This window comes from Myxocyprinus asiaticus, chromosome 40, assembly GCF_019703515.2.
Source record: "Myxocyprinus asiaticus isolate MX2 ecotype Aquarium Trade chromosome 40, UBuf_Myxa_2, whole genome shotgun sequence".
Taxonomy (NCBI): Eukaryota; Metazoa; Chordata; class Actinopteri; order Cypriniformes; family Catostomidae; genus Myxocyprinus; species Myxocyprinus asiaticus.
Genome location: NC_059383.1, coordinates 24810576 through 24838486, shown reverse-complemented (window position 1 = coordinate 24838486; position 27911 = coordinate 24810576). Strand labels below are relative to the sequence as shown.

The following is a 27911-nucleotide window of genomic DNA, read 5'->3' as shown; positions in this document are numbered from 1 at the left end:
TGCCAAAAGTAAGATATGTCTACAGTATCATAATTTTTTTGTCTGTATTCTGCCAGAGACTATTTAGCAGAGACAGGCCACTTCTGCCCATTGCAACTATAGTGGTATACGCTATAGCGTGTTGCATTCATGGCCCTAATGCGCTATGCAAACATGACAAATTACACATTATCTACTGGATACATATTACTTTAAATCATCATCAAAACAGCTTCTATAACTGATCTAGTGTGAATTCTACTCAAGGAATGAGTCATGATATCATTGATAACACATTTTATTGTCACATTAATTAAGGTTTTACATGTAGTGTAAAAATGCCCCTCTAAACAGTGTCGCCAGTGTCTGAATGTTCACAAACAGTGTGCTGTTGCTCAGCTGTTTCAAACTTCTTTTTGGCTCTGAGGGAAGAACCACTTTGCCGTGAGTACACCGGGACCTTTATGAGTCAGTTCTTTTGAATCTACACTGCAAAACAATGCTACCTCCCAAACGAATGACTCTTAACTGCCGATTCATTTTAGTGAATGCAAATCACTGAAACTTAAAAAGTCTTCTAAAAAATGTAGTTATTTCGAGAAGTAAATTCAATAAGAATTGCATTTACTATTTCCAAAAAAATCTTCCTCAAAAGTCCTCAAAAAAATCATTAATTGGAACAGTTAAGGAACTGGAATCGATAAATTCCTTAAAATTCCCTTCCCTAACTTAGACTCTCAAGCTTTGAAATTACAAAAAAGTACCATAAATGTAGTCCATATGACTTTTTATACTAGTTTTCATACTACATGATACTGATTGTGTGAGGAACAGACTGAAATTTAAGTTAAGAGTGGCCAGGATTGTCATTATAACTTTTGAGAAAACCAGCAATAGAATTGTAACTTGTGCTGTCACATTAAATTGTAAAAACTGCAATGTCATATTGGTTAGTGTCACACCAGGACATTAGCCCAATATATTTTTTTATCATTTTAAGTGCATAGGAATTATACATGACCAGATCAACTTACATACATGCTACATGCATGCCAATGCAAAACATTTTCTGCAGACAAACATTCTATTAAAGCTATATTCAAAGAAAAGTATGTTTGCTGCTTTAAATGTACAATAAATAGTGTATTTTTAGTTTATTCATGATACATATATGACTGATGTGTAACTAAGTACAGTGGAAAAAAGGTGGCCTATGTCAACTTTATAAAAGCATTCTGGCCATTAAGCTGTTTTCATCCTATGCTTCTCCTTTTATGTACATGCAGTGGAAGCTTGCTAGAACAACATACAGCATTCCTTTAACTGAACATTCTGTCATCATTTACTCACCCTCATGCTGTTCAAAACCTGAATGACTTTCTTTCTTCCATGAAACACAAAAGGCAGAATGTTAGGGACTGAGAGCTCCAGTCACAATTTACTTTCATTGCTTCTTTTTCAATATAATAAAAGTGAAAAGTGATGAAGATTTTCAGTTTTTTGGAAACTATCCCTTTAATGATGAGGATTGCTTTACACCCTTTCTTCCTGGAGAACGCCTACAATTTTGGCCCACTTAGTAGCCTACTGAGACATTTGAATGTTTACACTCACTTTCCCTTACATAGGCGCATTTTTCAGCAATGACTGACCTCAGCCCGATTCAAGGCCTCTGAAGAAAGCAAGGTCTTACAAAGAATTCTGAGATGTCAAACTCAAAGACTTGTGCTGAACTGACTCATAGTAATAAATGAGATCTTTAGACTACCTGCTGCCAGCATCTGGTTTTGTACTACATGCATATTGTGTGAGTGTGTGGGGGTGAGTGTGTTCTTCAGGTAAAAAAATGGGTGTCAGAGACTGGGATGGCACAGTGTTAGAGAGCAGGGAGGAGACTAAGACCTGCAAAGACTGTCTAGCTGTTCAGGGTTTAAGTACTTCACTACTTCCTTTATTCCATCTTCACAGATCCTAATCTTACTCAAGTCCTTCTGCTTGTCCTCCTCTTCTTTAAACTTCCTCCAAGTGTCTGTGCAAAAACATAGAATAAGGTATAAAAAAAAAATAGACCAGGAAAAAGGTGAAATATGTAATGACTGCCACTAGCATCACCTAATGGAATTTTGGAACACCAAATAATTACTGTTTTCAAACAGTTTTCTCAAACACTCCCCCCATCTGCCATTGTTTGGATAAAAAGATAGTTCTGCCACAAATGCACGCCATTGGTTGAATCACTGGACTCAGTCTACAAATGGTTTACTTATAGTTGTCTCTGCATATTAAGTGTGGATAGGATAAATTATTGTAACATTGAAAAAAAATAACACACTTCACCTATGTTAGGTGCAGCAGTTCTGGGTTCCACTTAATGTCAGGTGTCTTTAACTACTCTGTACTAACATTAAATTACATACAATAAAATGTATGTATTGTGTAACTGATGATGTTCTGCAAAATTATCACAAGATTCACATTTGCTGCCAATGAGGTTGAGGTACGGGTAGGTTGAGGAATACATTAGGGGTAGGGTTAGGGGTAAGGTTAACAGCGTATCTACATATCTAATTAAATGCAGGTACTTCAAATGTAAGTACAGTACAACACATATGTTCATAACAAGTACATTGTATCAAATACTTAATACATAGTAGTTAAAGACACCTAATATAAAGTGGGTCCCAGATTTGTTTCTACCAAATCTGTTTTAAGCTGAAACACAGCAAACACACACAGGATGAATAAAGAGTGACTGACTGAAATAGTTAGAAAGAGAATGTGTAAACAGGAAATCAGAAATCTTCCCTTTATTTATTATAGATGTTAAATTTCCTTTGGTCTCCTCCACTGTCTTATATTTCCTGACAGACGAAAATGTTTTGAGCTCAAACATTTAGAGTTGTCCCACGCAGAATCTCAGCTTTCAGAACTGTTTTAATCATACTGTTGGTTGACATAGAGGAGCACATTTTCCTTTTACTCACTATATGACAGGGCCGGAGTGGGATTCATATTCAACCCGGGAATTTATTGTCCAAGTCAACCCCCCAATAAAAAAAAATGCAATAATTTGAAAATTATTTAAGCTCTCCATGCCTTTATACCACATGTGGCATTCACTTAGATTTTCATTTTCTGACATAAGACTTCATTGCATCTGTTGTAAAAATATTATGAATCTTAAAGGGATAGTTCATGCAAAAATTTTAATTCTCTCATCATTTATTCACCCTCATGCCATCCCAGATGTGTATGATTTTCTTTCTCCTGCAGAACACAAACAAATTTTTTTAGAAAAATATCTTAACTCTGTTGATCCTTTCAATGCAAGTGAATGAGAAGCAGTGAGAAACAGATCAATATATAAGTCCTTTTTTACTATAAATCACCACTTTCACTTTTCTAAGGGCTCTTCTCTCCTAACAGTTCTTTTTGGTGATTTAAATTCTTCGTGCATATCGCCACCTACTGGGCACGGAGGAGAATTTATAGGGGGAAAAAAGTACTTAAATATTGATCTGTTTCTCACCCACAACTATAATATTGCTTCTTAAGAAATTGATTTAACCACTGGAGTCATAGAGATTACTTTTATGCTGCCTTTATGTGATTTTTGGAGCTTCAAAGGTCTGGCCACCTTTCACTTGTATGGAAAGGACCTACCGAGGTGAGATATATTGATCTAAAAATCTTTGTTTGTGTTCTGCAGAAGAAAGAAAGTCATACACATCTGGGATGGCATGAGGGTGAGAAAATGATGAGATAATTTTTACTTTTGGGCGAACTGTCAAGTTTATTTTAAAGTCTACCTAGGCCAATAATAACACTATAGAACTGTAACTGTGCATAAATATTTCAAGATGTACAGACTCACAATTCAAATTGTCTGTGCTTTGTATTTTAGATCATTAATATGGCAACAGATCCAATGAAAACATGTGCAGCAATGAAATGCTCAGGAAACAATGAAGGTTGAGTGATTGTCTTTACATTTTTACATGCCATTTAAGAAAAATGTCATTTACCAACAATAAACTTGGAAGGTAAATGTTATGGACAGTGGCAATATGGTTACTGTTACTTTAAGAGTGTTTTCGTGCATGATACAATATTAAAGGCACTCTGCGCAGTTTGTTTCGCTGAGTTTAATCTTTTGAGATCTGTAAAGTCACATTATTTTTGTACTGTGTCGTGCTGTTGCATCTGTATTCATTTACTTTAAGTATTCTTTAATTGTGTGACAATAAACAATATTGTTATTATTCTGCAGTGCTAGGAATGAGGATTTCAAAGATTAACTGACTGAGATAGTGAGACTACAGTCAGTATTAAACTTGTAATGATCTTGTACCTGAAGCATTTTCATTCATCCAACAAATAGTTGGATGAATGAACTATTTCCCCCCACTGTCAAGTGAAGCGTTGTGATGGCGCAACAGCTAGTGTGTCTCTCACAGCCCGCTTTTTCTTTTTTATGGGTGTGACAAGATAAAATACAGTAGAGACTGCATTCACTATAATACGGAATGCAATTCTGATCCCTTAAATATCAGATGAAATAGATGGTTGGCAACTGTTATGCGACACATGATGAAAGATTATTAATAAAACATTCGGACCTACCGGCCTAATTTTTGACCAGCCCACCGGGAATTCTCCAGATCCCCCCGATTAGCCACTCCGGCCCTACTATGCGACCAATAAGAGGATCTCCATCTTAATCTATTGAATTGAGTTATCTGTCTGAGTATTCAATTCAAACTCAATTTGAACTGTATCAAAATATGCAGTGGAGTTTTTAGATGATGCTGTACTGTGTATTGTATGACTCCCTGTTTCATAATGCAAACTTATCCTAATGAAAACAAATGCATTGAAATAAAAAGAACTGCAGGCTTATGACTAGACATACCCTCATCTAATGTGGTCAGTAAGATGTAATTTTCAGGATGTTCTATGAGGTCTTTCTTTTGAACATCACCTGATTCCATTAGATGCAAAACACCTGCAAGGAATAGAAGACAGTTTCAAAGAAATCATACTGTTTCAATAGACAAAGGTTATAATAATTTTAGCAACCTTATTGACAATAAAAGCTTTAACAAAGATATAGACTTTAAGCTGAAGTGTGTAATTTCTGTGCCACTAGAGTCATCAAACCGAATTACAAAAATAAACATTGTTTTCAATTTTGTTTTTTTACAAATACACCCCCCATATTCCACTGGTCGAACAAACAGATAGTCCGCCCAAAACTCACACCATTGGAGTCAATGTATCTGTATCGGGCTGGATGGGTCACTCAAACATACAGAGCAATACACTTTTCGGGGTAAATCAGTATACAAATGGTTTACTTAAACTGTAGTTGTCTATGCATAATAAGCTGGGATAAGAGAAATATTTTAACATCTAAACAATTAAAAATGAAAAAGCAAAACATATTGAGATATTCAGGGTACCCAAACCTACTAAGGGACCTATACTAAAAACAGTAATTATCTGTAATAGTATGAGCAAGTTGCTGCTTCACAGACAAATGGTTAACAAACACATACTGTTAGCATATCAAACCATTGAACTTCATCCACTCTACTTAGTGTTAATTGATCTGTACCAGTGAGAAATGATTTTTTGCCAATATATATATATATTGTGAAAGACATTTCTCTCTTTTTTCTGTTTCAACACCCAACTACTGTATGTGAGTTCCAGGGCTGCAATAACCGTAGTATCTATGATCTTTATGGATTTACTTAAACTTCTTAAAAGGAAAATTGCAACATTACCTTCAATTGTTTTCCAGACTTGCACCTCAACCTCTGTGGCTCCCTGTCTCTCGATGGCAATCATCCGCACTTTGTCCTCTGACTGAGTGGCAGATGAGGATTCAACTTTATATACCAGGAGACTGCTATTGTCCTGGCCAAGGTAGCACTCTGTCCTATTGCTCTCTGCTTTGAGCTCTGTCAATGCAAGTTAAAAGTGACACACTGATGAGTCAATGACATAACACACATTTCTTTCCCCTCAGATCTATTAATTTATTTAAAAATACATAAAAAATGCAATTCACACAAAACCAATACTTGAATAGACCTCGTCTATGACGCAAAAGTCATTTTGGGGGTTAAAGTCATAAATATCATGTAGTGTGTGTAACTGTCCAGAGACAGCAAAAACAATTCTAAATCTCATTAAAAGTTGAAATTCTTGAAAAAGACATGTTTGCATGAGTAGTGCAGGGTAACCTTTTATTTCTTTAAAAAAAAAAAAAAGCAGTGAAACAATTCTGATTTAAAATAGGATGTGTAACAAAAAAAAAAAAACATTTTTATCCACCAAATCAAATCATGCAAAGTAACCAACATGTCCAGTAGGTAGCCATTTTTTTGTCATGTAACAAGTCTGATTCATATATATATATATATATATAGACATTTTTATGAAAAGGCACATTTTGTTCATGTCATTTGGTGTAACCTGAGAAAACCTTTAATATTCATGACTAAAAAAATCTTATTTGTAAAAAATATATGGTATTATTTTTATTTATTTATTTATTTATTGTAGAAAATGCTATAAATGTTTATTTGTATTTGTATTTTTTTATTGTGAAACCAACATGGACATAAAGAATATTTTTCTACAAACTTTACACATGTTTTTTTTTTTAATGATTTTGTTTAAATATTCATCAATTTGGACAACCTTATTTGTCAATGACCCATGTGCTGACAGATGGGATCTAAACTCTCTTAAATCTCCTCCCTTTTTGATAAGGGCCCAAGTTCATATAAAGCAAACCTGATGAATGAATTTAAATATTTTCAACATGATATTTGCTGAAAATGCCAGCATACGGTGTGTTCTGGATGCTGGTGTGCTGGTGTACTTGCCAGGCTTCTTAACTAGCTTAAGCAGAAAAACTTCCGTGATCAACCAGCCTCAACAGAGAGACCATGCTGGTCGACCAGCTTGGTTGACAAAGTTTTACTGGTAGACAGAATAGCTGTGCTGGTCCAGCAGCTTGACCAGCACCAAACTAGCATTAACCAGCACTGACCAGCGTAGAAATTGAAGCTGGTTTTAAGATGGTCTTTTCAGCAGGCATATCACATATCAGCATACCTGGACAAATCTTGCAGCACTTCCCGTCTGTCTTTATGGGATGTTGGCATGGATACTGGCTGGGACATGTGATGCGCCTGCATTCTTGAAAACCGTCCCTGCAGGTGCACAGAATGCACTCCAAAACCTTCCCCAGCACCGGGTGCCACACGTCACCATGGGAATAGGTCTTGCCGCTGTACACGCAAGCTTAGACAAAGTCAGAAACTCTTTGAGAGGATATGATTTGTGGTGTTTTTGAAAAAGCTAATTATGTTGACATCTCTGTTGAGAGTATGCTTAAAAACAATCTTACCTCTCTGATGTTTGCGCTGTAGAAGAATCTTAACAGTAGTCTCTGCTGCTTCTTTAAGGTGTAGCGTCTGTAGGTTGAGGCCTCTCGGAGAGCTCCGCAGTGTTGATGGTGTGGCCCTAACTGAGCAACCCCTGACCTGTTCCCCAGCACAGTGATCCACAGAATGCCTCTTGTGTTTCAGGACAAACAGCTAACATTGTGACTCTTGACTTGTTTAAAAATCATCTTATTATAGTGATAACATGCAGCACAGCATGAATGGATTAAAACCTATGATGGTTTTAATGCATTGCTGATTACTGTAAATACGTACAGCTCCTCTGTTCAGTTGATGTCCTCCATCCCCAAATGATGCAGAATTTATGTCAGTTGTGCCCTCTGTTTAAAAAGGGACAATGTTATTTTAGTCAACATGATAATAAGTTAAGGAATTATACCTGAGAGTAGAATACAGCCACTAACAACCACTCAATTTCGTTTCAGCCTAAAATAAATTTGAGTATTCTGAGTAACAAATAAAATAGGCTAAAATTCTCTAAACCAGAAAATAAATTGCACCTTTGCACACCAAGCAGCATGCGTCTGGAACTGAAACTGGTGAGGAACATGTAATGGGCTGACATGTTTTCAATGCACAGAATATATTTCCATTCTAAAATGAAAAAAAAAAAAAAAAAAAAATACAAAAAATAACATTGAGAAGAACATTCAACATCTACTGACAACCTTGTCAATGGAAAGTGTACATTTTTATTTATTTTAGTGAATTGAGTAAACAATTGTAAAATAACTGTTCTTTTAAATTAATTAAATTCTTTACATCATATTTGCTATCATTAAATTGTATTAGCCTATATATCTGCATTCAATCTGCACCTTGCTTGCTCTCTAGATACTGATATCGGCTTTGGCCTTTAAAACTCATATCGGTCAACCATGAATCGCAACATGAAAACAAACGCAAGAAACACTTTCCCAACACTAAAATATTTCAAAACAGCAAATAGGGAGAATTGGAATGGTCAGGATTTTTCCAAGTTGTTACTGGTGCAGATCCTCGTGTTCACAAGGGTAACAAGAATTAATAATAAAAACAAAATGCATGACTTACAGAGCAAGTGCACATGACACATTGGTTGGACTGACGTAATGGTAAGAGTTCATGGTTGGCAAATGTTTCCCCTGTTTGGTATATGCTTCCATTATGCCAACAGGTTTTAATGGGTGCCCGCAGACCAGCAGGAGTTCTGTGCTCATCTGTAGTTATGAAAATAGCCATAAGTGCACCAATCAGAGGTCCAAACAATGGTATATTGGACTTCAACTGCATCAGTGAGATGTCTAATTCTGGAGGTATAATGCTATCCAAATATCATGGTTGAGTCATACAGTATCTAGTTTTGAATCCCAACAACAACTACCTTGAGGTAATTAGACATGAGAGGTGTTAAAGTTTACCTGTACAACGAGGGCAGCACTGCTGTGAGTGAGTCACTGGATTTTCACATCGCAGAACAGGGCATTTGATGGGGTTGCATTTCACATGACCAGACTACAAGTTACAAGGTTTACATGAGTGTAAATGTGATGATCACACTGACACAAGGTAGACACTAACACTTATGTGTTTCTCATTAATCTGTCAAGAAAATGTCCTGAAAATCAAAAGAAAAAAATCAAAAGAAACAAATAAGAAATTAAATTTTGCATCTAGAAAATGAAGCCTATTTTAAGATTTTTTACAATGTTACTTTTTTCATGACAGTTACGGACATTTTACCCCCGTGTTAATTTTCATTAACACAGTGCGAAAAAGATGGTCATTATATTCTCATTATCGTAACGTGACAAAAAAAGATACATTATTCCAGCTGTACATGGCAATACTAACTTTGCACTGCCTTTCATGTTCACAGATTTTAATTTAGAATGTCACTGTACAACAGCAACTTTTTACTATAATACAGCAGGGAAAGAAAGACTGTTCACCATCACAAAATGCGAATAGTAAAAGTAAAATGTCCGGACGCGTTACGATAATAACTGGGGAGTGCTTAATTGTCCTGAAAATAATGTAAAAATGCAACAAAATAAATAAATAAATAAATGCAAAAATACACACACACACACACACACACACACACACACACACACACACACACACACACAAATACATAAATAAAATGCAAAAAAATGCACGCACACACACACACAAAAAATGCACACACACACTCAAATAAATAAATACAAATAAATAAATAATAATAAATAAAAAAACATCTAATGATCCCAAATGCAGATTTCATTTTCTTTATGCAAAATAAAGAAGGGAGGCTGACGCGCGCGCGCGCATACACCCACACGCGCAACTGAAGAAAGCGAATACAGTTTAACTTTGGTAAAATTACAGTATTATAGCTTAAAGACAATTCATGGGTCATTAGCCGCTAACCAAAACTACAAATCTTATAGCTCAATAAAACTTTAAACAGTAACTTATGCTTGAAATGTGTGTACGTACTTCAGTGCAAGTACAACGCATGCAGAACACGAATCCAAAGGGCTCCAAATAGGGATGCCAGCTATCTCCTGGCCTGTAAGTCTTCTCTTTAAAAGTGCAAAAGACGCCAGACACTGCATGCAACACAAAGACACTCGTGTATGACATGTCATATATTTTTTGAGAATCGATATTCGTGGATAAATCATTCTGAAAATAATTCTAAAAGTAAAGCCTAATTTAATCAAGCTAAAACATCGTTGTTGAAAGGCTCAGATTGTACTGTATAACTTCATCACACAACATTTTTAAGACAGTTTAACGCTGACAGAATAATGCATCTAAGTGCCCGTCCCGTTTACCAATAAAATAATCTTTGATGTATGGGGAGTCACTTACTTTTTCCAGGTCGAATTGCCTCCATTTCACCCTGAACAAAACATCGCACCGTGAACAAAGTGAAAAAGTGTTTCAAGTAGGTCATCCTTTTCTTCCTATTCCTGAAAACTGTGGACAGGATTTTCTTCACAAACTTCTCCGCACGTTAGAAGTACGACACCAACTTGGTAACTTCTGTGGGAGTCTCTGTATCGCGTCTTATGTTTTATCAAAAGCGCCTCCTACAGGAAAATGAACTTGACCGCTGTATTTCACAAAGATATCATTATTCTTTAGCAATAATTTTATCGACTAAAATGCACAATGAATTTGTACCGATTTAAATGGTTATTTATTTACAAATGAGTGGTTGACATGCTCTATCTAAAACTAATTTCAGTAGCATTTCATTATTTTATAAGATTTATGCATTCATATTTTATGATTTCATATTAATTGAGACACAACATGGCATGTTAATACTTCTAAAAATTCATTTGACACCGCAAAATATTTAAGTGCAAAAAATACAGACTTCTATTCTACTATAGATAGGGGAAACCGGGGTAGTTTGTCACACTTTTTACTCCAGTGAACAGGCCTATTTCTGGGGATAGGTTAATTTTTGAATGTCCATTTCTGTATACACACACACCTTAAAGTCTTGACTAAAAACAAGCTATTGAACATTTTCACCGTCATTTCGCCCAGGAAAAAAGATTCAGTTCATTGAACACACGTTGAACTTTTGTGACAACATTCCCCAATAGGCATTAACCTAAAACAAATTTCATGTTATTTGGTCACACTCTCCACTTTTAGATGAATAAATCTTTCTTCAAGGGAATACCCTCTAATGCACATAATCAAAATAAATTTGACACAAACACAATACAGCAAAAAATTTGGTTAATAAGACAAATACTATTTATTTGCAATCAAAACAAAACAAAAAAAATCACAGTTTCTCTTTTGCCATCTTGATAACATATACTGGTCTTTTTAAACAGTGTTTTGTTGCAAAATCCAAGAAATGTAAACTGTAACAAACTGATTCATGAAAAAAGAAGCAGAATGTAAAGCACCTGCTAGTTCAGATTATTCCAGGTCTTCTCAGTCTCAAGCTGTGCTGCTTGTTCCACTGTTTTAAGATGGGTCATCCTGTATCTCCTCTTCATGTCCTTCAGCAAAGTCAGTGCTTCCTCATATTCTCTCTTACAAGCATCATTCCTTTTGTTGAGGACATAATCTGAATAGAGAATATATAAAGCTTTACAACAGTGAGTACTTGGAAAAGGTCATGGCATAAAAACGTCAGAAGAAAACGGAATGAATGCTGCAACTTTACGTATAAAATACAGTATTATTCTATAGCTATAAAAAGTGGCTTGGAGTTTCCCAAGATGGAACATCCACAATAAGTCCACCGAGGCTCATGAATGCCGCACAGCCAAACACAATAGCGATACACTACTGTGAAGTGTTGAAATAATAGGGGAACAGCTGCAGAGCCAAACAGAGCATTTCCAAGTAAACAGAGTGCTGCACAACCACTATTACATCTCTGCAGTATGCTAGTTAGTTGGCCTGTATATCTTGAAAAATATGTTAGTTTGTGCTAGTTACTGGTCAAATGTATTTACTGCTCAGTTGGAAAATATTTCGTGCTGTCATTAATGCTGAAGTACTTAGAGTACTTAATTACACTGGATTCCACCCTTTTGGAATGAGTCTTTTAATTAAGTAGGCCTATGCGGCTAAGGACATTTTAAAACAAATCCTGCATTAAAATGAGATAGGTTGTTCTTGTTACCTAAGGGAGCTTTGCTGATTGTTTTGGTCTCCTTTATTTGGGTGAGGATTTCCTCAACTTTTTCTCCTTTTGTCTTCTTTGGTCCCAGAGGTGGCAAATTTCTAATCTGCAAAAAGAATGTTTCTGCTATGTTAGTAATGATGGACAACTCAGCATTCAGTAAATGCAATTCGTACCTTACTGGGTTTAGAGCTTAATTGTGCACATGATTAATGACCTCTGACCTTTTTCTTTCTTTCAGTGTACGGTTTCTGAGGACGGTCAAGATTCGCTTTTGAATCTCTGTACACAAGCAGATTCTTGAGTGTGTGCTCCAAAACACTAACGGCATGCTGAATTCCTATGTCATGAAAATCTTGTAATTACAACACAAGCAAATAGCATTAATTCAAGCAAAGCTGTAGAGCTGTTCAGTTTTTAGTCCTAAAACCCGGAAGAGAATTGAGCAAAGGGTTCCTTCCGGAATTTTCCTTAGGGTTTTTGGAAAAGAGATTTTCAATTAATGAGAAAAATAAAGTCTCTGGTTACTTTACATTACTTGAAGATACTTTTATATTTTGTTCTACAATATAAATGACAAACATACATAAAAAACACAGTCATACCTCAAACATGAATATTGAAACCACTGTTTTTTTATGTAAATTGCTAGCAAGTTGCTACATAAGGACTGCAATGATTGTCCATATCTTAAATCCTTGTGGTAGTTATAGCCATTATTTAGCAATTTACATCACAGTTTCAGTATTCCCATTTGAGGTGTGAGCGAACACCACTTTTCTAAAAACCCATTGGAAATTCCTGCAGGAACCTATGCTGAAATAGTTTTCCGGGTTGGCCTATAAAGTGACGTCATGACTGAAAAACTCTATAGGTCAAAAAGTGTACACCAGGTTTAAAAAAAAAAAAACAATCTTACCAGAAAACATTTCTAGCTCAGGTGTTTCATCAAGTAAGATTTCATAGCCAGTGAGTTTCTTTGGACATACTTTACAGTTTTTTTTCATCATCAGGCTGGTTTCATCATGTTGTTCTTCCTGACACTCAGATTCATGTAGACCATGAACCTGAAAAATTAAATAAAATAAAAATGTTTTTTAACAAATATCTCCTACAAGTCTTCATAAAGAGTAAAGCATAGACTTATGACTTTAAGTGCAATAAAATTACCTCTGTCACAAAGAACGACTCTGCATTTTGATTAGCCTCACAGGATAGGTCTGCACTCGCCATTTCTAAGTGCTCATCGCCTATGGCAATGTCATCCTCTTCTTCAATGCTTGTTTGAGACGAGAAGCCAAATACATGAGTTGATCCATACTCTGGGGGTCGAGGACTATCTTCTCGAGTATGTTTCTCTATGCAGAGCTGTTCAGAAGTTTGTCGATTCGCCATGATCAAAGGAACATTTGGTACTTCTGGAATTTTAGTTTTCACCTGAAAAATGCAAGTTGCAGAAAAATAAAATTATGCTTGAGATAGTAAATTGCTTCTTAAAAGACTTTCTATGAAAACGACCAAGAATTTGTGAGCTAAACTGTACTAACTATGATATATAAAACTAATATTCTAATAACATATTGCATTTGTGCCACCTTTCGTTCACGATGGAAAGGGAGTGTAATATGTGGCTTAACAAGATCAGTTGTCTTTTTGCGTTTTATCTTAATACCCAGTTTGTCTTGGAGAAAACAGGTCAATATGGGGGGATCACCTGTATTGAAAAATAACAGAGAGAGAGAGAGAATTTTATTTTGAATTTTCAAAAACATTTACAAATATTCTATAAACAATGGTTCACAATAAATAGGGTGATAAATTCAAAATAGTTAAAATATTACAAACAATGCACAAAGATAAGTTCATCATTCACAACAGAGCACAAAGCTCCTCTGTGACACCATATACTTTCAAAGATTACAAGATTGTTCATTGTTTTATAAAAACGAATGTCCACTAAAATTCTGGATTTGATCATAACAGTAAATACACTTACAACCTCATGATCACCTCTCTGTTCAATCTGGTTCTTTCTACTGATATATATGGACATTTTTGCTTTACCCAAGAGTTCAACAATTGACATTCACCACGTCTTCTTTGAACATATTTAAAACTCAAAATAAAAATCTGTACTGAAAATCTTAATTAAAACAATAAAAAAAGACTCAAACAAAGGCATTAACCTAAAACAGTGCATAAAACAATGGGAAACAGTCTCTCTTTCAAAACAAAAAGGACATTCTTGGCTTATACCAGGATTTAATACAGAAATTAAAGCATTTACAGCAATTATCCCATGTAAAACGCTCCACTGAATATCAGCCGATCTTTTGGTTAATGGTGGCTTATATAAGTGCTCTCCACTCTGGTCTGACATCCTCACTTAGTCCCAGTACAACACGCCATGGTGTATCAATTATATTGTGTAACCCTTTTTTGTTAAACGTTTTCACACAAGCCACGTACAACTGTTTACCACTGACATAATTAAAATCTAAACATATGTTTTTAGATTCCCAAAAAATTCCTGAATGATCATTTAGATTTGGAGATAGAAACAGTGTAGAAAAACGGTCCTTATCATTGGGAAAGACAGTTCCCTCACAGTAATCAGTGAGCTTACCAGTTTTCACAGTTGTGAGAGCAGATTGCAGTCTCTGTCATATTTGAGTGACAGTTTGTACAGATTTCATTCTTAAATGTATAGCCACTTCTTCAACATTTCTGAATCCAGACCTCGATAAATTAATCAACCTTTGTAAAGTTGTAATTCCAGATATTAGGAAGAATTCAGTCAGTGTTTTACTCGCACTCACTGTATCCAGGCGTGCACCATTTATCAGCTGTTCTTCCAAAAAACCAAAAATACAGAGTATTTGATCTCAGTCCTTTTTACATAAAAAACTCCATACATTAAAAAGGTTGTGGTAAAAAATAGGTAAGCAAGAAGTGTCAATCTTAAGGGGGTCCATCAAAACAAGGTTTTGTCCAAATCCACCCCTTGAAAATACTTCAATATAACACTGGTCACAGGTCTTCAGCTCAAATCCTCTGAACCTGTGAGAAATCTTTGTAGAAATTGCAAACGAAAGGCAGCAGTCCTGCTTTGCAAGTGTACAAGGCCCAACCCACCTTCTTCTTTTGGTAAGTACAAAATATTATGTACCACCCAATGAAATTTACCCCCCCCCCCCCAAAAAAAAATTGATTGTATTTTTGCCAATTAATAGGATGGTGTGTCAACACAAGTCAACTGATGCCACAGGAAAGATGCCACAAGGTTATTTATGACCTCTGTATTACATTGCTGGTACAAACCACTTCCATCTGTCTAAACGCCCTTTTATTTTCTTCCCAATTTTTCTGAACAATGGCTTCATCCCCCAAATACACTCCCAAATACTTTATCCCATCTCTTTTCCAGATTAAGCCACCAGAGAGATCTGGTGCTCTGTCCTTCCACTTTCCAACCAAAACTGCTTCACTTTTTCTCCAATTAATTTTTTGCAGAAGAGATATGTTCAAATTCTTTTGATACATTTATTAATGTCTGCACATCATCCTGCCCCTTAATCATTACAACTACATCATCAGCATAAGATGATCAATTAAAAGCATTTTCACATTTTGGTATTGTTAATCCTTGTAATTCTGTTCTCAACGTGTGTAGAAAGGGTTCTATTTCTAATGCATAAAGCATACCTGACAAAGAGCATCCTCGTCTAATTCCATGGCCAACTTTAAAAGGAGCACATAAGCAACCATTAATCTTCAACACACTCTCAATGTCACAATATAGAGTTTTAATTTTGTTACTAAAATCAGAGCTAAAACCAAAAACACTCAAAATTTCCAAAAATATTGACGTTCAATGCGATCAAAAGCTTTCTCTTGATCTATGGAGATCAAGCCAGGTTTCAGACTATGCACTTTGGATATTTCAAACAAATCTCTAACTGATAAAATGTTATCAAATATTGACCTGCCAGGCACACAATAGGACTGATCAGGATGGACTGACTTCTACCAAAACCCTTCCTAGTCTTGTGGCTAGCACTTTCGAGAGTAATTTATAATCACAGCAAAGCAAAGCAAAGACATGGGTCGCCAACTTTTTATATCAGTTTAGTCACCCTTTTTTGGCAAAGGAGTGAGTATCGCTCTTTGACAGCTCAATGGTAAACACCCTTCAAGTAAACTACTATGAAGGACTGCCAGCAGATCCTCTCCTATGATGGATCAATAAGACTTATCAAACTCAAATGGAAGTCCGTCAATTCCAGAGACTTTTCCACACTCCATGTTTTGAAAAGCTTTATGTAACTCTCCCAGAACTATAGGCTTATTAAGTGCTACATTATAATTTTCAGAAATTTTATAGTTAATTCTCCAAAAAAGTGTTGTTCAACAAAATGATCTTTTTTGGACTCACTCTTATATAGTTTTACAAAAACATATGCTGCTCTTTTGCATATTTCATTCGGGTCTGAAAGAAAAAAAAGATTTTAAAATATTAATTAAGTGCTGTTGACCATTTTTCTTTTCTAACCCAAAGAAAAATTTGGATGGGGCATCCATCTGATTTAAATTTTGAAAGTGTGATCTTATCAGTGCTCCCTGTGCCTTCAACCCCAGCAGGTCAGATAAAGCTGATTTTTTTGGACTTAAAAGTATCAACATGGTCTTAATTTCCATTGGACTGTGCCAAATCCTGGAGTCTCATAATTTCAGCCTCTAAAAATCGTGTAGATCTTGCCAAATCTTTGGTCACATTATGAGTGTATTGTTGACACAACTGTATTGTTTGTGTTTTCCCAAAGTCCCACCACTTTTGTAATGAAAGGAAATTATTCTTCTCTATTTTAAAATTCTCCCAAAAACCTTCCAAAATGTCTTTAAACTGTACATCATTTATCAAAGTTTGGTTTAAGAGAGTTAAGAGTAATTATACACCCTTCTAAGCTGTGATCTGAAAATCCAACAAGATAATTTTTTTATTTATTTTTTTTAAACCCAGTTGATGTTTAAAAACATAAAACCTGTCTAACCTTGCTAATGATAGTAAATTATCATGAGCATGTACCCATGTATATTGTTTTGAATCTTTATGAAAGTTTATCCATACATCACGTAACTCATTAACATGTGTTTCAATTAGTTGAATGAGTCATCTGCAAGAGGGCATATGTGGCTCGATGTGATTCCTGTCTATATTTTTTTTTCTGCACAGTTAAAATCTCTGCCAAGAAAAAGATAATCTTCACTATTACATCCTTCAAAAGTTGCATGAAGTGTATCTAAAAAACTCATTATTTGTGATGGAAAAGTTGAGGCATAACAACACATAAAAACAAAGATATAATTTTCAAACTCTACAACAACTTCCAGAAGTCTTCCTTTTAGGACCTCCTCCATTTTAACTGAACAAGGAACAACACTTTTAGCAAACAAAATAGCAACACCTCCACTAAGGTAAGTGTTATGGCTTAAGAATGATCAACCGTCCCATTCTTTAATCCACTCAGCATTTTTGTCATTGCTGTGTGTTTCTTGCACAAATAACACATCAATTAATTTCTGTCTCATTAACTCATATATACCCTCTCTTTTTTTCTCCACATCCCTGGCTCCATTCACATTTAGAGAAGCAATGCAAATTTAATCCATTTCATAGAAAGAAAGTAACCATAAAACACAGAAAAGGAGACAGCCAACAAAAGGCCAAGAGACTAAGCTGCTTCACTATCACTGTTACTCAGCTGGTTTTGTACCTTGGTGACAATCTTCTTCAAACGATACACCTCTTTGTCTGTGAAACGTCCTTCACTCATGGGAATATTAGTGACTTCAACATCTGGAAAATAATCAACAATTTGTACACCTTTTTTTTTTTCTTTGTCTCCCCAATTTGGAATGCCCAATTCCCAATGCGCTCGAAGTCCTTGTGGTGGCGTAGTGAGTCGCCTCAATCTGGGTGGCGGAGGATGAATCTCCGTTGCCTCCGTGTCTGAAAACATCAATCCATGCATCTTATCACGTGGCTTGTTGACTTTTCTACAGTGCTTAAGAACAAAACAATTGCACTGTTCATTCTTGAGGCAGCCAAAACACATTTATGGCCGACCACATCTCCAAGAGCTATTGAATTCTTCTACATTCCCCGCAGACACTACCGACGCGTGAGTGAATCCAAACCACCACCGTGGCTGTGAGCCAACATGCTCTCCAGTGAACACTGGTTATTAACACCCTAATCTCCGATAAACTTTGTTCAACCTAACTATAGTATCCAAAGTTATTAACAATACCATACAACATAGAAAAGAAAATTAGAAAAAAGAAACCACAGCAGGCACAATTCACTCACAGAGAGATAGAGAGTGAGAGAGAGAGAGAGAGAGAGAGAGAGCGCGAGAGAGAGAGAATTTTGTCATAGTTATTTGAAATGAAAATAAGATGAAGACCCTCACGTTATGTAAAGGCTTGTTATAAAATGTTTGGTATATATATAGGCCTAATTAAATTATAAAGAATAATGAATAATAAAACTATAATCAATTCATGTTTCTCTTTAAAATATTCTGTTGTAAGAAACGAACACCTTAGTAGGCCTGTCACGATAACTACTTTTGTTGGACAAAATATTGTCCCAGAAATAATTGCGATAAAGGATTTTATTGTCATTTTAAAACCATTTTATGCCACTGATATAATGATAACATAATAGCATAATAATGCAATTGCAGCCTTTCAAAGAGCAATGAACTTTTAATTCTTAAGAATACTCAGACATTGGAATTGGAATGTCAAACAAAATTTAAGTTGGGAAGGTCCCTCTCCATCTCCAACTGCAGTTTTTGTTCCCAGATCGGAAAACTGGATGGGATGGTTATATTTTAGATGAGTTTTTAGGTTAGTTGTATTGCCACTTTTCGTTGCCACTGTTTTTAAACAAAGTCGACATACTGGCTCATTCACATTAATGGGCTCTCATTCAGCTTAAAGCCAAAATGTTCCCACACCGGAGCTGTGGAATGCGGCTTTGAAACCAAGTCCATTTGGACATATTCTTCCAAACTTTCTGCCTGAAATTATGCAGTCGTCGGGAAAAACACCTATTAAAACACAGGGCTCGACATTAAGCATTGTGATGTGCTTGTCCTTTGGACAAGTAAATTGGTCATTCACTTGTCCGAATAAAAAAAGTTGCTTGTCCAGACAGAAAAATTAAATTTTTTGTTTTGTTTTGCTAAAAAACAAACAGCTAAAATTAGCAGTAAAAATGGCTGTTTAATCTTAACAAAATGCATTAAAATTCTAACGAATCCTGAAAAAGTACCCTGTTTATTTAATACGGTATGTGGGTAGTTGACAAATAACATTACTGTGAACTTTTATCAAGACTTAAGATTTATCATCATATGAAAATTAATCAACAGCCCCACACCTTTACACCTAACATGTCCTCTCTAGAAACATGTCTTACATCCCTGAAAAAACATAGAGACATTTGGCATGTCCCAGCAGGATATCAAATGTCAGATGGAACAACCCACCATAAAAATCATAATATTCATGACATAAAAATGTATAGTATTTTTTTTTATTACTTTTACCTAAAAAAAAATTCTATTTAAATAATAAAATATTTGTAAAAAATTGAATCAGGTGTAAGGAAAATAGGATACTACTTTTTACTTGATGGTTGTACAACCTGACATTTTAGTTATTGAATAACATATTCGGATGAAGTCAAAATGTTTGGTATGTTCAAAACCACGTGAAACCAATTTAGAGTATAGTATTACAGTTCTAAGACTTTTATTTTTTTTAGATTTCCATTTTCATTATGGAGAACCTTATTTTTGACTGACCCATTTATTTTAAAGACAGATAATATATTTTCATTTTATGTATATTGTTAATAATACTATAGTGTTTATATTACTATTTTATTTTTATGTTTGTATATTATTACATATTAAAATTGGCTGATTCACATGCAGAGAATGCCTGTATAGGTCAGAAAGAGCTCCAGAGAGATGGAGATGAGAGATGTAACTGGTGTTTAAAAGTTTTTCTTCATCCTGCAGCAGGTAGCATTACACAAAGCATTTTTGCTATTTCTGCAGTTCTTATCAAAGGTGTTGTATAATGACTTATGCCGGAGCACCACGATATGAAAGGCTGCAAACCTGGATCACTCCGACGTTATGCGCTTGCATCTTTGACAGCTTTGTTGTTTATAAATAGGCAGGATAGTTTTATCGCATCGCTCTCTTAACACAGGCGCAGTACAATGACATTCACATGTCGACAAAAATGTGTCCACTTCACGCACTCACACCAAATTCAACAAGCGCTGCTGCACGAGAGAGGGAGAGGGAGAAGGACGTACAAAAGCGGAGTTGAAAATGTTGGTGACATTCATTCTTATGTAAACAGACAAACATGTAAACACAATGGGCAATATCGAGGTCAGTAAAAATTATCGAGGTCATGTCCATATCGTACTATAAGTCGATAACGTAATTAACGTGACAGGCCTATCCCTTAGTCACAAATGCACTATGTTTCATCCACAAGAACGTGAAGTTCAATTAGGCCCTACCATTAAAGTAAATTACTGTATAGCAACATGGAGTAATATACGCATCAGATACTATTAAATATAAAACTATACTTTTTTTGTTTTTGTTTAATGTTTATTGAAGAAAAGTAGGTTTGTTTAGGAGCAGCTGAGAAAGTGCATGATAGTCTATCTATGGAAGCATTGTTTGATTACTTTTTATTCAATGTATCTGTAAATGTATTTGCAAAAAGGTTGTGTATACTGCACATTAACATTACACGATAGTTAACATGAACTAAGAACGAACAATACTTTTACAGCATTTTTAAATCTTGGCTTATGTTAATTTCGACATATACAAATAATTTTTTTATAATAAAATGAAGTAATGTAACATCATTTAGAACTGACATGAACTAACAATAAACAATAGTGTGATTATAAATTAACATTAAAGGGATAGTTTCCCCCAAAACATGAACATTATCTCATCAGTTACTCACCCTCATGCCATCCCAGAAGTGTATGACTTTCTTTCTTCTGCAGAACGCAAATGGAGATTTTAAGAATATCTCAGCTGTGTTGGTCCTTACAATGCAAGTTAATGGTGACCAGACCTTTAAAGTTCCAAAAATCACATGAAGACAGCATAAAAGTAATCCATACGAATCCAGTGGTTAAATCCTTTTTTTTTTTAATACTATAAATCTACACTTTCACTTTCACTTTGAGAATATAAAATAAAGTGAAAGTAAAAGTGGAGATTTATATATATATATATATATATATATATATATATATATATATATATATATATATATATATATATATATATATATATATATAAAAAGACTTAAATATTGATCTATTTCTCACCCACACCTATCATATCACTTCTGAATATATGGATTGAACCACTGGAGTCGTATGGATTACTTTTATGCTGCCTTTTTGTGCTTCAAAGTTTAGGCTACCATTCACTTGCATTGTAAGGACCAACAAAGCTGAGATATTCTTCTAAAAAATCTTTGTTTGTGTTCTGCAGATGAAAGAAAGTCATACACATTTAGGATGGGGAGGATTCATTTAAGTCAGTTTAATGTCCTAACAATGAGCATTTAAAATACTGTCTGTCTGAGAGTCAGCAAACTTACCACTTCTCTGTGTTGTCAAGGGGTTTGAGTGAATAACAAGCTCACTGAGCTTTGGAAACAATGCCACAGGCAACAATGCTTCTTCCTCAGCTATCTATGGAAAAAAAAGCAAAGAGTCCTGTTGTCAATGACTTCATTCTACTGTCTGTGTTCGTAGCAAATCAAACGCTTCTTTTCCAAAAGCAGAGAGCAGACAATAAACAAACCTCATTGTTGGCCAAATTCAGATGACGAAGTTCTGGGAAAGGTAGGCAGAAATCTTCAGAGCATCCATCCTCCTTTGTCTGATCAAAGTATTTTGAGGGATCTGAATGTGTCGTAAGACATACTTTGTTCTCCTATTCGAGACATGTTAATTAATATGAATACTGCAGTCTACATAGGAGAATAGAAACAAGAGACCAGATCTTACATCGTATGTTCTTTCGCTAGACTTTTGCTGGCTCATCAGAATTTCAGGGTCTACTTGGCAGGGACAGGAAATAAATGTACACATAAATAATTTGTTTTCCAAACCTAAAATTGTCCTTCCTTTTAAAATTAATTATACCAACACTTTATCCTCTTGCCATTCAATGTGACCTCCTGAACAGGGGAAGCGATGCTCTCAGACCTCTGTTTGATGCTGTGTGCTATCATGCTTGTCTGAGCATCTTGTAGTGTTGCCATCTGTTCTAAGAATGGGACCCCTGAGATGTAATTTCCTTGTAGGTTTAGATGGTGAAGCCTAAATGCAGAGTTACGAAAGAATAAATCATTATTCTTTTGCATTTTACCCATTTATTAAAGTTTAAACTTTTTAAAAAACAAGACATGGTTCCCTAATTACTAAACATTAACAGCAACAACTCTGGTATTTTCCTTTGGACTATAGTATTGTTTAATTACAATTTCAGAACAATTTAACAATGTTGTGTTTGTGCCACAAGGAGGCAGTCTCACAAAAGTAGAATGCAATACTCTACACTGAATTGAATGTCACAAGACAAGTTCTTGATAATACTAACCTTTTTAAATTAGCAAGGCTCAAAAACACTCCAGGGGAAGATAATTTGTTGTCATCAAGCATCAAAACCTCCAGAGTTTTAAATAGTAAGACACACTGGTGTGTGCTGTTAAAAAAGAAAATGTTATGTGAATGGGTAACTTCAAACATCAAAACCAATATAAAGTTTATGTAGTGCAACTGTAAAAGCTGGATTCTAATCGTCCAATAAGTTTTCATATATTTAGGGGAAAATACTTTTATATTAGTTAAAATAGGCAAGACTGGTTAACATTAAAACCACTCTGGTAATAGACTGTTTTCTTCTAAAATATAAGCACAGCATTTCTAAAGATATTTACGATTCAGATAAACTCATTAAAGAATGAAACTAAAGCAATACATATTTACGTTTCTTCAGGACAGGTACAAGGGCCAGCCATATTGAGTGGAAGCATCTGCAGTTGGTTTCCAGTTAGATGAAGATCCTTCAGACGTGGTAACAGGCCTAGATTCAATATACTTTCACCTGTTATTTTATTGAAGGACAAGTCCAACACCTGAAACAAATGAAACACTTAAAGAAATAGTTCACCCAAAAATTTCAACTCTCTCATCATTTACTCACCCTAGTTCCATCTCAGATGTGAATGACTTTCTTTCTTCTGCAGAACACAAACAAATATTTTTAGAAGAATAACTCCGCTCTATAGATCCATTCAGTGCAAGTGAATGGTGGCCAAAACTCTGAAGCTCCAAACTGCACAGAAAGGCAGCATAAAAGTAATCAAGAAGACTTCTGTGGTTAAAACCATGTCTTCTGAAGTGATCTAATTAGTTTTAGATGAGAACAGACCAAAATATAACTCTTTTTTTCACTAGAAATCTTTACATCAGCAGTCTCCTTGGGGATCCATTTAGCACTCTGTGCATAAGTCAAATACTAGGAAATGTAGTAGAGCTTGAATCCATAATCGTTCCTAGAGACTGCAATGGCAAGGTTGAAAAAAGGTGTTATAATTTGGTCTGTTCTCACCCAAAACCGATTAGATTGCTTCAGAAGACATGGATTAAACCACTAGAGTAGTATGGATTACTTGTATGCTGCCTTTATGCACTTCTTGGAGTTTCAGAGTTTTAGTAACCATTCACTTGCATTTTAAGGACCTACAAAGCTGAGAGTTTTTTCTAAAAATCTTAATTTGTGTTCTGCAGAAAAAAGTCAAACACATCTGGCATGGCATGAGGGTGAGTAAATGATGAGAAACTATTTTCATTTTTGGGTGAACTATTCCTTTAAAATGTATTTAATCATCTCAATATTTTCAATAACTTCTGCTTCAAGCCTTCAAGAGCAGAATATGATCACAGCCCAATATAAAAGCAGACTAACCTCCAGTTTTTGGAAATCTTCAGCATGAACCTCCAAAGTTTGAAGACCATTCAGTGACAGTTCCAATTCCCTCAATGCAGGAAACCTGCTAAAATTTTCTACAAAAATATAATAATAATTATAATAATAATAATAATAATATATATATATATAATATATATATATATATATACACATACACTGGCAGCCAAAAGTTTGGAATAATGTACAGATTTTGGTCCTATGGAAAGAAATTGGTACTTTTATTCACCAAAGTGGCATTCAGCTGGTCACAATATATAGTCAGGACATTAATAACATGAAAAATGACTATTACAATTTGAAAAAAAAATTCAGAACTTCTTAAACTACTTCAAAGAAAAATCCTCCACATGCAGCAATGACAGCTTTGCAGATCCTTGGCATTCTAGCTGTCAGTTTGTCCAGATACTCAGGTGACATTTCACCCCACGCTTCCTGTAGCACTTGCTATAGATGTCTTGTCAGGCACTTCTCACGCACCTTACAGTCTAGCTGATCCCACAAAAGCTCAATGGGGTTAAGATCCATAACACTCTTTTCCAATTATCTGTTGTCCAATGTCTGTGTTTCTTTGCCCACTCTAACATTTTCTTTTTGTTTTTCTGTTTCAAAAGTGGCTTTTTCTTTGCAATTCTTCCCATAAGGCCTGCACCCCTGAGTCTTCTCTTTACTTTTGTACATGAAACTGGTGTTGAGCGGGTAGAATTCAATGAAGCTGTCAGCTGAGGACATGTGAGGCATCTATTTCTCAAACTAGAGACACTGATGTACTTATCCTCTTGTTTTGTTGTACATGTGGCCTTCCACATCTCTTTCTGTCTTTGTTAGAGACAGTTGTCCTTTGTCTTTGAAGACTTTAGTGTACACCTTTGTATGAAATCTTCAGTTTTTTTGGCAATTTCAAGTATTATATAGCCTTCATTCCTCAAAACAATGATTGACTGACGAGTTTCTAGAGAAAGCGGTTTCTTTTTTGACATTTTTGACCTAATATTGACATTAAGACATGCCAGTCTATTGCATACTGTGGTAACTCAAAAACAAACACAAAGACAATGTTAAGCTTCATTTCACAAACCAAATAGCTTTCAGCAGTGTTTGATATAATGGCAAGTGATTGTCTAGTACCAAATTAGCAATTTAGCACAATTACTCAAGGATAAGGTGTTGTAGTGATGGCTGCTGGAAATGGGGCCTGTCTAGATTTGACCAAAAATAACTTTTTTTCAAATAGTGATGGTGCTGTTTTTCACATCAGTGATGTCCTGACTATACTTTGTGATCAACTGAATCCCAGTTTGGTGAATTAAAGTACCAATTTCCATATAGTATATATGTATTTACCTAAAGTTAAACTGTTATCAGAGGCATTTATGTAAGCAATATTATCAAAGTTTTCCAAACCCTCATGTTTGACCTATGAAAGAAAGAAAGAAAGAAAGAAAGTTAGTTTGTGATTAATGTAATTACATTAATAAAACTGACAAATGAGCTCTTTTTTGCACGAGGCTTACCGTTTGCAAACCCTGGTCACTGATGTGAACAGAACAGAGGTCAGAGGGCTTTTCTACACAATGAAGCTTAATCTGAGGTATAGTGGAAGAGATTTTCAATGTCATTGTCACATTTGAAATTATTAAATGAACTTGATTAAAATGAATGCTCCATTGTTTAGTAGCAAAGACTGACCTAGTTAATACTGATGCTTTCAAATGTTTAAGCATTCTTACCAGAAGTTGTGCATCTAAAGTATTGCTAGCACTTGCAGGCCTTCCCTGTTCATGTTTCTTAGAGTGCACTTCAAAACTCGACCCTGAAGCTTTTTTCCTTTTTGATATCCTCTCCTCCAGTGTTTTTCTGTGTGCTACAAGCCAGTACCCTGCCCCTTTAAGAATAAATAAAAAGGTCAAGGTGCAGTGTTAAATAAATTTGCCTTTATTAAAGGAATGTTCTGGATTCAATAAAAGTTACACTCAATCAGCAGTATTTGTAGCATAAAATTGATTACCTCAAATTAATTTAAACTCATCCCTCCTTTTCTTTAAAAATAAAAAGAGGAAAAAATCTAGTTTACAGTGAGGCACTTACAAAAGTGAATGCGTGCCACTTTTTTATGTTAAAATTCTGATTGTTTCAAAAGTTTAGCCACAAGACGTAAATAATCTAATATGTTAACATGATTTTAGTGTGATAAAATTGCTAACTAACCTTTTCTGTGTAAAGTTATAGCCAATTTTACATCTCCGTTGCCATGACAATGCAATGTCAACAAAACCTAAAACCCTACAATGACTGTAAAAATTACAATTTAAACAACTTAAAAGCTCTAATAATCCACAAGTTTTAACAGAAGAATTAGTGTAAGTGCTTTTATAAAATAAGCTTCACATTTCTACTTTTAAACTCTCCAAAAATGGGCCCCATTCACTTCCATTGTAAGTGCCTCACTGTAACTTCAGTTTTGCGTTTTTTAAATAAAAGGAGGGACGAGTCTAAATGAATTTTTAAGGTAATCAATATTATGCCACAAATGCTGTCGATTGATCTTAACTTGTATTGAACCCGGAATATTCCTTTAATGTTACATTCTAAGAATTCAGAAGCGTTTGTGCCACAATAGCTACCTTCGTTTCTTGGAAGAAAGAATGATCTTATTGGGAAACAATGTGAAGGGTAACTTTCTCCATCATCAAGTTTGTAAATCCCCAATCCTGCCATTTCTTTCAATGAGTGTTCACCTAGACTTCAATAAGATGTGGGCAATTAGGCTATAACAGAACAAAAGAAAGGCTAATGAAAACACTGTTAGTTTGAGAAGCTCTCTTTCTGCAGACAGACATAAAAGTTTTTATAGATTTAGATAGCTCTAGGCTAGGTTAAAGACAGATCAGACGTTAACAGGTGCAACACTTACTCTGCTAAACTTAAGTTACAGTAAACAAAACGTTAGGCACCTAAAAGAGATTGTGTAATTTAATAACTCTAAAAAGATTAAGTTACTCAAGAAAAGTAATTTACATTAACTGCAACCCAGCATATGCAGCCGAATATTTTCACAAACGTGACCTGTCGCCTGTTACATGTATCCTAGCAACAGTTGAGCAATTTGGGAAATGTAGTACTTTCAATATGTTTAACGAGTCTGTTGACATTCTAACTCAATGGATGCAATTAGAAAAGGGTGAATTAGAAAGAACGTATTATTCAAGACCCCGCTACTTTAATACAAGCGAAGTTTACAACTAGAACCGACCTTTTTAGGTCGGGACTACATATCCCACAATGCATTTGCACAATACGCAACGATTTCGTTTGCTCAGCCAGAGCTATTTTACTAAGTGAAACTACAATGTTAGCAACAAAATGCATAACACTGGAAGCTGTTGCACATGCCAGTGATTTTGTAGCCGCTGCATTTTGATACCGTCGATAATCCGCTTTGGAACGCGTTCGTCTAAGGCTGTGTCTGGTTTGGAAGGATGCGACCTCCGAAGGTCGCATTTGCCGGCCGCATACGTCATCGAGGCTGTCTCGTTTCAGAAAAGCGAGTAGGACACTTCGAATGCAGCACTCGAATGCGACCTTCTTTCACGGGAATTCGGAGGATGCTGAGGCGTATCCTTCGTGGGCACTCATAACCCACAATTCTTTGCTTCAACGGAAATGTCTAAAAAATAAAAAATAAAA

General features: G+C 35.3%; 2 protein-coding genes across 3 annotated transcripts; both read right to left on the bottom strand.

The window, feature by feature from the left end:
* Nucleotides 1-271: 271 nt before the first annotated feature.
* LOC127430627 (chordin-like protein 2) lies at nt 272-10462 on the bottom strand. Of its 2 annotated transcripts, none has more exons than XM_051680522.1 (11): nt 10305-10462; nt 9927-10039; nt 8864-8957; nt 8517-8662; nt 7964-8057; nt 7719-7783; nt 7406-7574; nt 7111-7299; nt 5769-5945; nt 4892-4984; nt 272-2008 (listed from the first exon to the last, which is right to left on the bottom strand). In XM_051680522.1, the coding sequence occupies exons 1-11, from the start codon at nt 10387-10389 to the stop codon at nt 1875-1877; spliced, it is 1359 nt and encodes a 452-aa protein (XP_051536482.1). In that variant the 5' UTR covers nt 10390-10462; the 3' UTR covers nt 272-1874. The 2 variants fall into 2 exon arrangements, with proteins under 2 accessions (XP_051536482.1, XP_051536483.1); XM_051680523.1 differs by having other exon boundaries at nt 7406-7541.
* A 732-nt stretch (nt 10463-11194) lies between these two features.
* On the bottom strand, nt 11195-27850 carry xrra1 (X-ray radiation resistance associated 1). Its single transcript, XM_051680520.1, has 18 exons — nt 27649-27850; nt 26849-26962; nt 25955-26109; nt 25739-25810; nt 25569-25641; nt 24204-24301; nt 23222-23370; nt 22833-22937; nt 22380-22552; nt 22238-22287; nt 22032-22163; nt 21826-21919; nt 13692-13810; nt 13267-13533; nt 13016-13163; nt 12321-12436; nt 12097-12202; nt 11195-11532 (listed from the first exon to the last, which is right to left on the bottom strand). Exons 1-18 carry the CDS (start codon nt 27743-27745, stop codon nt 11372-11374), a joined length of 2229 nt encoding a protein of 742 aa, XP_051536480.1. The 5' UTR covers nt 27746-27850; the 3' UTR covers nt 11195-11371.
* Between the last annotated feature and the right edge of the window lie 61 nt (nt 27851-27911).